This window comes from Lottia gigantea (assembly GCF_000327385.1).
Source record: "Lottia gigantea unplaced genomic scaffold LOTGIsca_44, whole genome shotgun sequence".
Taxonomy (NCBI): domain Eukaryota; kingdom Metazoa; phylum Mollusca; class Gastropoda; family Lottiidae; genus Lottia; species Lottia gigantea.
In genome coordinates this window covers 855,541-867,799 of record NW_008709540.1, presented here as the reverse complement: position 1 = coordinate 867,799, position 12,259 = coordinate 855,541, and the positions used below count along the sequence as shown (strand labels likewise).

General features: G+C 34.5%; 1 protein-coding gene across 1 annotated transcript in view; it reads right to left on the bottom strand.

The window, feature by feature from the left end:
* The window catches only part of LOTGIDRAFT_164234 (hypothetical protein), a gene marked incomplete at both ends in the record, with an annotated part of 11,285 nt that extends 5,696 nt beyond the window's left edge, over positions 1–5,589 (bottom strand). The window contains 8 exons of the mRNA XM_009060738.1: positions 1,051–1,213; positions 1,492–1,740; positions 2,798–2,895; positions 3,363–3,521; positions 4,341–4,475; positions 4,747–4,791; positions 5,172–5,300; positions 5,469–5,589. Coding sequence (XP_009058986.1) covers positions 1,051–1,213; positions 1,492–1,740; positions 2,798–2,895; positions 3,363–3,521; positions 4,341–4,475; positions 4,747–4,791; positions 5,172–5,300; positions 5,469–5,589 — 1,099 coding nt within the window. The remainder of the gene's footprint in view (positions 1–1,050; positions 1,214–1,491; positions 1,741–2,797; positions 2,896–3,362; positions 3,522–4,340; positions 4,476–4,746; positions 4,792–5,171; positions 5,301–5,468) is intronic.
* Positions 5,590–12,259: the final 6,670 nt, after the last annotated feature.

Below are 12,259 nucleotides of genomic sequence, written 5' to 3'. Positions count from 1 at the left end.
GTATACTACTCTCGAGTTTTATTGTACAGAATGTTTAAACAATTTACATTGTCATCATCAGATTTATATAGTATACTACTCCTGAGTTTTATTGTACATAATGTTTAAACAATTTACATTGTCATCACCAGTTTATATGGTATACTACTCCTGAGTTTTATTGTACATAATGTTTAAACAATTTACATTGTCATCACCAGTTTATATGGTATACTACTCCTGAGTTTTATTGTACATAATGTTTAAACAATTTACATTGTCATCATCAGTTTATATGGTATACTACTCATGAGTTTTATTGTAGACAATGTTTCAACAATTTACATTGTCATCATCAGTTTATATGGTATACTACTCCTGAGTTTTATTGTACACAATGTTTCTACAATTTACATTGTCATCATCAGTTTATATAGTATACTACTCCCGAGTTTTATTGTACACAACGTTTCAACAATTTACATTGTCATCATCAGTTTATATAGTATACTACTCCTGAGTTTTATTGTACATAATGTTTAAACAATTTACATTGTCATCATCAGTTTATGTGGTATACTACTCTTGAGTTTTATTGTAGACAATGTTTCAACAATTTACATTGTCATCATCAGTTTATATAGTATACTACTCCCGAGTTTTATTGTACACAACGTTTCAACAATTTACATTGTCATCATCAGTTTATATAGTATACTACTCCTGAGTTTTATTGTACATAATGTTTAAACAATTTACATTGTCATCATCAGTTTATATGGTATACTACTCTTGAGTTTTATTGTAGACAATGTTTCAACAATTTACATTGTCATCATCAGTTTATATGGTATACTACTCTCGAGTTTTATTGTACACAATGTTTTTACAATGTACATTGTCATCACCAGTTTATATGGTATACTACTCCCGAGTTTTATTGTACATAATGTTTAAACAATTTACATTATCATCATCGGGTACTATACCATAAAATGTGTCCAGTTGTTCAATATGTCATACCGTTCCAAGCAGTGCTCATACAATCTGAATATAACAAATAATACTTACTTTCATCAGGTTTAGGAACGGTTCTTTCTAACTCCTCTTTATGAACTGTTACAGTTGAGAGTTTTTCGACATCCAGATTGGCACAGAGTTTTAAAATGCTGATCGTCGCCTCTCCAACTGTTGTTGCTTTTTCTACACCAAGGGATGCTGTCAGCCCGATAATCTTAATTATGTAAAAAATATGTAAGAAGTTAATTTGTCTTTGAGGTCTGAGACAGTTTTGTTAACAATTGACCAAACTTTTGTTCCGTTTTTCATTAACTCGTACATTTAATGTAGCAACTACAGTTAGGATCTAACGTCTGCCCTCTTGAACATTCATCCCAAAAAACCTTTTGACCTAACCTGATGACCTCAAACTGTAACTGGGGTATCTGAATCACAAATCTAGTATGTTATTAAATACTTGAATACAAATCAAGTACTATACATACACCTTACCTGAGGAAGCCCATCTTCTCTCGCATTTTTGGCTTTCAGATATTTCTTCATCAGATTATTATAAGGTTCTCCTTTCCGAGTATGATGACATTCATCCAGTATCAGTAGAGAAAACTCGCTCAACGATTTTATCTTTCCATCTTTAAGATTGTTGTCTAATATCTGAGGCGTCAGAACAACAATATTATAGAAATCAAACGCCGTGTGCAGCTGCGTGGAGAACCCACTCTCTCCTGTTACATCACAGACCTACAAAAGTAAACCATTCTGGATAAGAATCATCTTCGTACTAATACCTTGACTGCAATAGCCACTATTCTTGTATCACGGAATGCAGCGATTTGATTGGATTGTTCGCCAGGGATAAAGCTAATCAGAGTACTCGACAGAAAGTCTGTAAACTGATATGACTTTGTGTTCACAGACTTTCTGTCTAGGCCCCTGGTTGGTTGTTCACAGACTTTCTGTCTAGGCCCCTGGTTGGTTGTTCACGGACTTTCTGTCTAGGCCCCTGGTTGGTTGTTCACAGACTTTCTGTCTAGGCCCCTGGTTGGTTGTTCACAGACTTTCTGTCTAGGCCCCTGGTTGGTTGTTCACAGACTTTCTGTCTAGGCCCCTGGTTGGTTGTTCACAGACTTTCTGTCTAGGCCCCTGGTTGGTTGTTCACAGACTTTCTGTCTAGGCCCCTGGTTGGTTGTATTTTCTAGAGTACAATGCAACCGAATCGTCGCATTTACAAACTTCCATGATACAAGAAAGGTGGCTATTGCAGTCAATGTATAGTTAGGAAGTTTGTAAGGGCTTTTATAAAAAGGGTAAGAATAAACGAGGTACGGTGTCCGGTGTGGAATTGTAAATATAATAGAAAACAGAAAAAGTCAATTGTGTCCGCAACGTGCCAAGTCCGTGTTTCGTGTTGGTTATTCTACAACGAATGTCCGTACCTCGTCAAATCTAATCTTTACGAACATTTTATTATAGAATGAGCTCTTGTAGATTTCCAACCATAACATAAAACTTGGAAACAGACAAAATTCCACCAATTAGTTACACTAATCGGTAAACAGGTATTTAGTTTTGTACCTGTAAACTGTTCATGGAATGTTGATGTTGATTTCACATCCCTCCTAGGTTCAGACCCACTTACCCAAGTCTGTAGCTATAAAGGGGCAAGGGGGTTAATGCTCCCCCGAAAAAAAGGATCCCCCCCCCCCCCCCCCTTCCCTGAAGAAAATGATGAATTCCTTTACTGCAACCATCATACACTCCTCCGAACAATCAAGTCTGGCTACGGGACTGCACTTACCTTATCACTGTATTCCGGAGGTAAATGTTTCCGGAACGTTTTAGCCTGTTGATTCACTAAAAGTGTGGTTCTTGCTAAAAATACTATTTTCTTCTTTCCTGCTAACAGAAGTAATTCATTGTTGTAGATAATATTCAAGCTTTATGAAACAGAAGTTTTTTTCTCCCAGTGTGCGATTTTATGTTTTTCTATTCATGTAAATATAGGAAGTTTCCTTATTTTCATAAATTTCGTTTGGTCATATTTAAAAAGAAATATATCATTAGTTTTATTTCCAAATCTATGTTATACATATTTTTCTAAAAAATGCCACTTTAACATTACGAATATGATCTTTTGTTGTATGTCGGCATAAAAATCGAACTGTTTACCTCCCTCTCGGAATGGTTGGGGACAATAAACCCCGTTTTCAACGAGGACACGAAAATGGTGTTTTTGGGTGGATATATAAAACCCCCACCCCCATCTGCTTTCCTAAATATTTTGGTCTCCATGCCTAAGGATTGGAGAATATTAGGCGACAAGAATTGAGATAGTTATTTGTTTTCAACTGTTAGACACTTACCTCCATGAGACATGTCGCTAAGATGCTTTCGGACAATATACAGAGCAACACGAGTTTTTCCTGATCCAGTAGGAGCACAGATGATTGTGTTTTCTCCTTCAATGGCGGCTTGGCTCAGTTCATATTGATATTTCCGCATAGGCAGTTCATCTGCATTTTCTGAAAGTTCATACAAATACCAAAATATAGCTACCAGGTTAGATAGAATTTAGATTTTAGGTTCAGTCTTACACTTCGTTTTAACTTTTTTGGGCGGTACTGAATAATATTAGTTTTGTCAAAATCTGTCAAGAATTGTGCCAACTAGAATGTTGACGAGCTAAAAATTGAACGCGTTTCCCAAAAACGAGGACAATAACTCATACTAAATATTTTCAGATTTTCAATAGTGTTCATCCTTGGGTTATAACACCCACACCAAGTTTCGTCAAAATCTGTCATGAATTGTGCCTTCTAGAGTGTTTACGAGCTAAAAAAAATTGAACACGTTTTCAAGAACAAGGAAAATAACTCATACTAAATAATTTTCGATTTTTCTGATTTTCGATAGAGTTCATCCTTGGGTGATATCAAACACTCACACCAAGTTTCATCAAAATCCATCAAAAATTATACTCCTAGAGTGTTTACGAGCATTTCATGAACATGGGCAATAACTCATAGTAAATATTTTTCTATTTTTCTGATTTTCAATAGGGTTCATCCTTTGATGATAACAAACAACAAGCAATCATACCATGTTTCGTCAAAATTAGTCAAGAATTGTACCTTCTAGGGTGTTTACGAGCATTTGTGGACGGATGGACGGGCAGACGGATGTGGGCGTATACAAATCCGGGTAATCGTGCCTACCAGCTAATAATCCTTAGTCAAATCTCTTGGTGATTTTACAAGGATACAATTCAGCCATTCTTTTTTTTTTTACTTTGTTAGTATTTTTTGAGAATTCTTTTTCAATAGCTAGATGCATCAACCTACCCGATGCTTCCATCTCCTCTTCCTCATCCGAAAAACCATTCGCATCTTCATCTCCCTCGGATCGTGAGGTATCACCTTGAATAGGAAGATCTTGTCCTTGATCAGTCGGTCCACTAGCAGGACTATATACATCAACTGTAATTGACCAAATTTCAAATCAAATCAAATCACACAGTTAATGAAATATTTACCAAATACAAGACGCAAAATGTTAGTTGTTAAATAGTACCCAAAACACCAATTCTAGAGCAATACAAAACTTCAGTACCGACTCGGGCTGAAATAGGTCAGTTGTCTGAAAAACACAACGTGAAACAACATAACAACATTCTGGTTCTGTTTTAAGACTGTTTCATTTTGATTGGAAAGACACGTGTAGGACAGTCAACGTATACCAGAAACTTACTGGTCTCATCTGGTACTTTCAATTCGTCCCCATCATCCAAATATCCTGAAAAATACAAATTGAACTTGGATATAAATAACCAGACAAAGTGATACAGATAAATACTTCAATAAATATCTTACAAAGTTTCGATGATGATACACTCATCTTTATCAGTCAATCATCATTTCCATGGTGATTGCAAGATATTTATTATTGATTTGGTGCATTCTGACATAAATTGTGGGGCATAAAAGATCATATTTTATATTTTTTTTAATTTGCAAAGAATAAAGTGAGGGTAAAATTGGGGGTGCAAACCATTTTCCCCTCTGTACCCCTACCCCACTAATAGGAGCCCTTGACAGACAGGCTGTAAACAAGATAGACTACATATAGAATATTCAAAATATACACCAAGAAAATACCCTGTAAAGTCAACTTACCTGTCTGTCTCAGGACCTGAAAAAATTCCCCAACGATATTTTGTTTAAGAACAGCGTCTATGAGATGGTCGACTGCTCCTTCTCTATCACCTAAAATCTCTGTACCAACTATATTTTCGTGCGTTTCTCCTGTAAATACAACAATCTTAAAGGATTATTAACCTCTTTTAATGAACATGAAATTTAAATTCCCAATTGTTGACTAATTAGAGGCTCTATTAATCAGTGGATATACCATATAACTATACAACATAGAGGAAAGTAAAGAAAAAAAATGGAAGGAAAGCACAAACTTACGATCAAAGCCTTTTAAAGTTTTTAGAATTTCAGATGGTTCCAGATTCTTTTTAAGTTTTGGTTTCATAGCCTCTATCAGTTGCTTCGACTCTTCGCTGGGGACCCCAGTAGATTTCGTCATTTCATCAATTTCTATTGACTATATATAATATAATAATCAGTATAAGTATATAGACAATATCTCACTAGAGAATACCCATCTCTAGCGCCACTGGGTTTGTATTTTTCACCCGCTGCTCTCAAAACAACTACGCCTTCATACAATAGAAATTCGAAAGAGACTAGGTCCGGGTCCAATCAAACTATTTACATCATTTACTTCGTCTCGTCTATTTACACCTTTAATGTATTAGGTAGCAATAAGTTATAACATGTTTATACAGAATTATATTTATAACACTGACTATACCTAGAATGATCGTATATATTTCAATGAATATGTGTATTATATAAGTAGTATAAAGGGGTAGTCTATTATTATAGTCAACAATCCTATATAATGTATATCTGTACCAGTGAATATAAAACTCTTCCCAATAGGTTAGACGATTATGTGCCATAGGTTTCAAAATTCCCATGCAATGAACATTTTATTGTAGGTCCATTGTTTTCAGGATTTATTCAAGTGTTGAACGCATGAGTCCATATACAGTGGGGCCCTGTATTGATTTTCTTTTCATCGATGACAGGGAACGACTATCAATGTCCTATGTCAAGTTGTTAAATGTCATGGACAATTTCATATAAAACGTTTTAGTCCTTTGTATCCTATTGATGTTTATCGACTAACTGGTTAACAGAGAATTATAGACATTAGGCAAGTGGCGGCGCCGAGACTTGGGGTACAAATAAGGGGCAAACGTCACATATTTGGGAGCTAAAACATAATAAGACATTTTATATTCTATTGTTTGAGCAAATCTGAGCGAATTTTCAGCCAGAATCTAGGACTTTTTGGGTTGGAATTTCTAGGGGATAAAGTGTTTCTCTTCAATGTAGACTTACAGAAAAAAAACTATATTTTCATCAACACAAAGACATTCTTAGATAAATGTACTATTTTGTGGCCGATATTCCAACTCAATTGAAAAATAAAGATAAAAGAAAAAATTCAAAAAAACCTTGTACTCTGGTTAGACAATAAAATTCGTAAGAAATAAAGTTAGGGATTCTTGTCAAAAAATACTTTCGGCAAATAAAGAAACATTTCAAAATAATCATTTACTAATCTGATTTGGATTGTGTGAATTTCTTGAAATTTTGACAGCTATCGCATAGCAGTAGACTGAAAGTAGAAGTAGGAAGAAAAATTGATTGATTGATTCACGTGACTGTCTCAAAATGGCAGTTGAAAATCGCTTCTTCTTACATACGGCATTTTACAGGGATTTCTCAAGTGATAATAATATTGCGACCTGTGTAAATCTGGCAGTTCGTAACTCAATTGAGAAGGCATCTTGAAACGTTTGTAATAAAATGTTTATTCATTACAAATTTGTTGTTTTTTCCATCGGTTATCTACCAGTTAAAGGGACGCAACTATAAAAATTATATAACCATTTATTTGTGGACTGCGTCTACATGCTTACTTCACCCCTGTTCCCAGACTAGGGGAGTAGGAGTGTCTGGGATATGGCAACTGTTGTAGAAGAATTTTATCTTTTGAGATTTATATGGTGTCAGGATATCTGGTGCATGTTTTACAATTAATGGACGTGTAACGTCATTACCATAGAGCCAACCTTGTCCGGTTGGGAACCTGATTGGCTTGAATGTGAAATGATACAATTTACAATGCTTTGAGTGCTTATTGTTTTGGAGATGTAAGGGGTTAAATGATTGTTCTGGGGGTATGAGGTCTGAAAAAGGTTTAGAACCACTACTTTGCATGTTTAACAATAAACAAGAACTGTGGACAGATCCAAGCCTGGGATCTGATCTGATTAGATCTTTTGTAGGGAGGGAAGGAAAGAGAGAGTTAAGTAAGGTAAAACTAAAGGTAAAAGTAAAGGTAAAGGTATAGGTCTATGTTAGGTCTATGTTAGGTCTATGTTAAGGTATAAATCTAGACTAGGTCTAAGTCTAGGTATAGGTCTGATCTAAGTCTAGGTGTGATCTAAGCCTAGATGTGATCTAAGTCTAGGTTAATGTATAGGTATAGAGTAGATTAGGTCTAGGTTAATGCGTAAGTCTATGTCTAAATCTAGGGCTAAATCTCAATTCCAGCAACAAGATCGCCTAAATCAGTGGCAGCAAGCACCTGCTGAATGTTATTGTCCTTGACATATTGTACTGCTATCTCTATATAGCCTACAATATCAAATTGAAACCCGTCCTGTACGTCTATCGATAGGAACAATGATGGTATATAAGCAAGATTAATATAAGCAAAGATACGACAGAAGTTCTAACCGAAAAGATAGAATTCGATCTTTCAAATTCTGCTCTAAATGAAAACAGAAACAAAAATTACAACAATTCTTACGTACAAATAGACAAGTTTTTGCAAATAATCTCAATGGATTGGGTAAGACTAATATTTACGAACATAACATTGACACGGGAGATGCTCCTTCTGTACAGACAATCACCTGCAATGCGGGAAGAATGTTCCAAACAGATAAACAACATGTTAGATGCAGACATAATTAGAAAATCAAATTCAGATTGGCGCTCACCAGTTGTTATGGTAAAAAAATCTAATGGCGAGTTTCGTTTTGCCGTAGATTACGAAAATTAAATAACATAACTAAAAGCACTTTTTTTTCAATCATAAGATTTGAAGACGTTAATGATTACATCGGCAAAGCTAAAGCTAAAGCTAAATATTTTCCGTACTTGATTGTGCTTCTGGCAAAGAGGTATGGATAAACAAACAAAACACAAAGCATCGTTCATTACTGCTGATGGAGTTTTCGAATGGCAACGTATGCCATTCGGGTTGAAAAACGCCCCTATGAGTTTTCAGATGGTAATGACTGACATTTTAAGAGACATGAATTGGGAATATGTTTTAGTTTATATAGATGATATTATCATCTTTTCAGATACATTCGAACAACACTTACATCATTTAAGTAATGTATTCGAAAAGCTTACTAATGCTGGCATCACGTTAAAACCGACAAAATGTAAATTTGCATGTAAAAAAGTCAAGTATTTGGGGTATATCTTTTCGCCAGATGGAATTGCAGTTGACAGCTCAAAAGTCGAAGATATTCAAACTATTTACGACATTTAGGCCTTTGTAATTATTATCGCAAATTTATTTATAATTATGCTAAAATAGTTAATCCGCTTAATCAATTATTACCAAAAGACATTTAATTCAAATGGCCTGATGAACGCCAACACGCTTTCGATAGACTCAAACAAGCATTAACAACATCACCAGTTTTAGTTTATCCTGACATGTCTAAACCATTTATTCTCACAACTGACGCATCCGGTTATGCCATTGGATACATTCTTGGTCAGATAGTGACGATGGATTAGAACATGTCATTGTTACGGTGGTCGTTCTTTAAATTCATTTGAAAAGAAATGGTGTGTAACTGAACAAGAATGTCTTGTTCAATGTTCAATGTTCACTTATCAAATGCAGAATTCACTGTCTCGCTGACCATAAAGCATTAACCTCATTACTAGATACAAAATCAAATAATGGTCGTTTACAAAGATGGGCATTAGAACTGCACGGTTATAAATTTAAGATAGAACATAAACCTGGCAAAAAGAATATAAACGCAGATGTATTATCGAGACGAACATATCCCGAATACATTGCTGAAGACGAAGAAATACTAATCGCAGCAATACAGACAATTGGTTCAAAAATTACAACTGAGTCGGTTGTTTTCCTCTATGCAAATGAACCAGACCCTTCTTTTATTTGTCCTATTTCTGATCAACCTACAGAAGAATCTCCCATTCCCGAATTAGCAAGCAAACAACGCAAGTATCTTGAAACAGGAGTAATTGCGTCCACGTTTTCTTCTGGACAGGCAAAAGGTCTTGTTGCAACAGTTAGCCAATATGCTATGTTAATTGGAATTTATATCACTTCTACCAGCCTCGTCGAAAGAAACAGAAAAACGATGATTTGCCAATTAAACAGTTAGCTCTCCTAAGGATATATCGTGATAAAACCTTATATAACTATCACGATTCCTTACCTGGTGGCTGTCACGGCGGACGAGACGATACACGCAAATCCCTAATTCAAATATACTATCGGCCTAAGATGTATCAACATATATCTGATTATATTACAAAATACGATACTTGTCAAAGGATAAAACCAGGTCATCTTTCTAAAGTCCCACTTACTTCCATGCCAATAGAACAACCATTTTCACATTTACACATAGATTTTCTAGGCCCTCTTCCTACAAGTGAGGATGGTTTTAAACACATTCTCCTTGTGGTTGATTGATACAGCGAGGCATTTCCTACCAAAACACAAGAGGCAGTTGAAGTCAGCAACAAGCTCTATAATGAAATATTCACACGATACGGTTGTCCCAGATCTCCAATAAGTGATAGAGGAGCTGCCTGTATGTCTAAACTTGTAAATGCCGTTTGTGAACTGTTTAGCGTTAAGCCTAAACTTACCAGTTCATATCATCCTGCAACAAACACAAGTTGTGAAAGGCGCAATGCTGACATTGAAAAAGTCTTACGAGCTTATTGTAATGAGAAACAAACCAACTGGCCTTCCATTCTTCCTTTAATTATGATGTCATTCAGATCAACCTTTTCCCAAACTACAGAATTATCTCCGCATCGTCTTCTATTTAGTCGAGAAATGTTGCTACCGTTCGGTATAGAAATGATACCCAAAGAAACTGTAGGTAAAAATAACCAAACATACTTAAATCATATTTTAGATAATTTAAAAATAGCACGATCAATTGCAGATGACAACATAAAAAAATCACAAGAGCGAAATAAGAAGTATCACGACAAAACCGCAACAACACCAAATTTCAAAATAGGTGATAAAGTCATGTTAACTAATGTCAGAAAGGTTAAAGGACTTTCGCCAAAAATACAAGATAAATTTATTGGTCCATATTATATTACAGAATTAGGGCCAAATTACACTTACAAAATACGAACATGTTCAGATAATAAAGAATATGGTTCCTTTGTAAATGCATGACGCTTAAAGTTATTTATTTCACAAACACAAACAAACCAAATAACTAACAAAGAAGTTAGTAAGGATTCGACACCCACTAATAAACTTGAAGATCTGGAAGACATGACGTATATGAACAGACAACACAAGTAGATATTATTAATAAATATTTAGATGTTGAAAAGATGATGTACTCAAAAGGTCACAACAACGACAGGACATATAAAATCAAAATTAAAGGTCAAAGGGAATCATCACGAAATATAGAACCTAATCTAATTCAAGAATTTCATATAAAGAAAACTCTTTCGGGCAAACGACACAAAAAACCTTTGTGTAAGAGATACTTTAAATTTACTTAAGTCCACACAACTTATTTCTTATTTTGAGACAAAATTGCAGATTCTCCTGCCTATACTAATGTACAGCCGTTTACGGTTTATATTTTAATGGCACCTAACAATTCTTTTTTATTTCCTTTAAATTCGATAAAAAGAGATTTCGAGGAAAACGTTATCTATAATAAATCATAACTATCTTCAAAAGTTAGAATTATGTTATGTATGATATAACATTGTTATACATTTTATGTATATATATATATTCATTTTTTTCATTTCATATAATTATGTTTAAGTATGTATATTCATTTTGCATTTCATGTATAGTATGGTTTATAATCCATATTGGCACTATATTTCATTCAAGCTTTTGAGGACAAAAGCAAAACGGTAGGGAGGAGTATTGTACCAGTCCATTTACGCCATTGTTTTATGAACTATTATTTATGTAAAATGTATGAACAATATATGTAATTAGAATGACACTAAGCTACCTTAAGATAATTAACCAAGAGACGGTATTTGATTAGTAGATTGTTTTAATGAAGTTTGTTCTAAGAGGCAAGAACCATAAACTTATCAAAGGATTAAGGCTGGCAGATTAATTACCCAAGTGGATTTAATCCTGTTATTGGCCAATGGGTTCTTAGAGTTTCCTATGCATTTTGGGAAGCCTCACAAGCCTTTATAAACGGTACATCGCTATAGTCTTCATCTACCTACCTACCTACCTATAGTCTTCATTAAAAACATTCTATTGATACTTAACTGTCTCTTCTATTATTTCAAGGTAAGCAAGTTTTATATTTTTATATTTTTATATTATTGTACTTGTTGACAATATCTTGGAATGAAAGAACATACCAATCCTGACTACATAAGCAGCTACTTAATACTGCCGTAGTTTGGTTTGATATGTGTGTCTATGCATACTTGGTTTTTATAGAAACTTAATATAGTTATTCTTATTTATTATTAGGTGTTCACTCCTTTCGTATAAATTGTACCTCTGAGCAAGTCAGGAGAGTTGCTCTGCATTACACCCCCACGTATGATTACTTATTATTGTATATGTTTACATTATTATTTATATTACGCCATTAAAAACATTCTACTGATACTGTCTCTTATTATTTCAAGAACTGGAAACAAAAGACTTTTATACTCTGTATCCTATTGATGTTTATCGACTAACTGGTTAACAGAGAATTATAGACATTAGGCAAGTGGCGGCGCCGAGACTTGGGGTACAAATAAGGAGCAAATTGCACATATTTGGAAGGTAAAACATAATTATACATTTTATA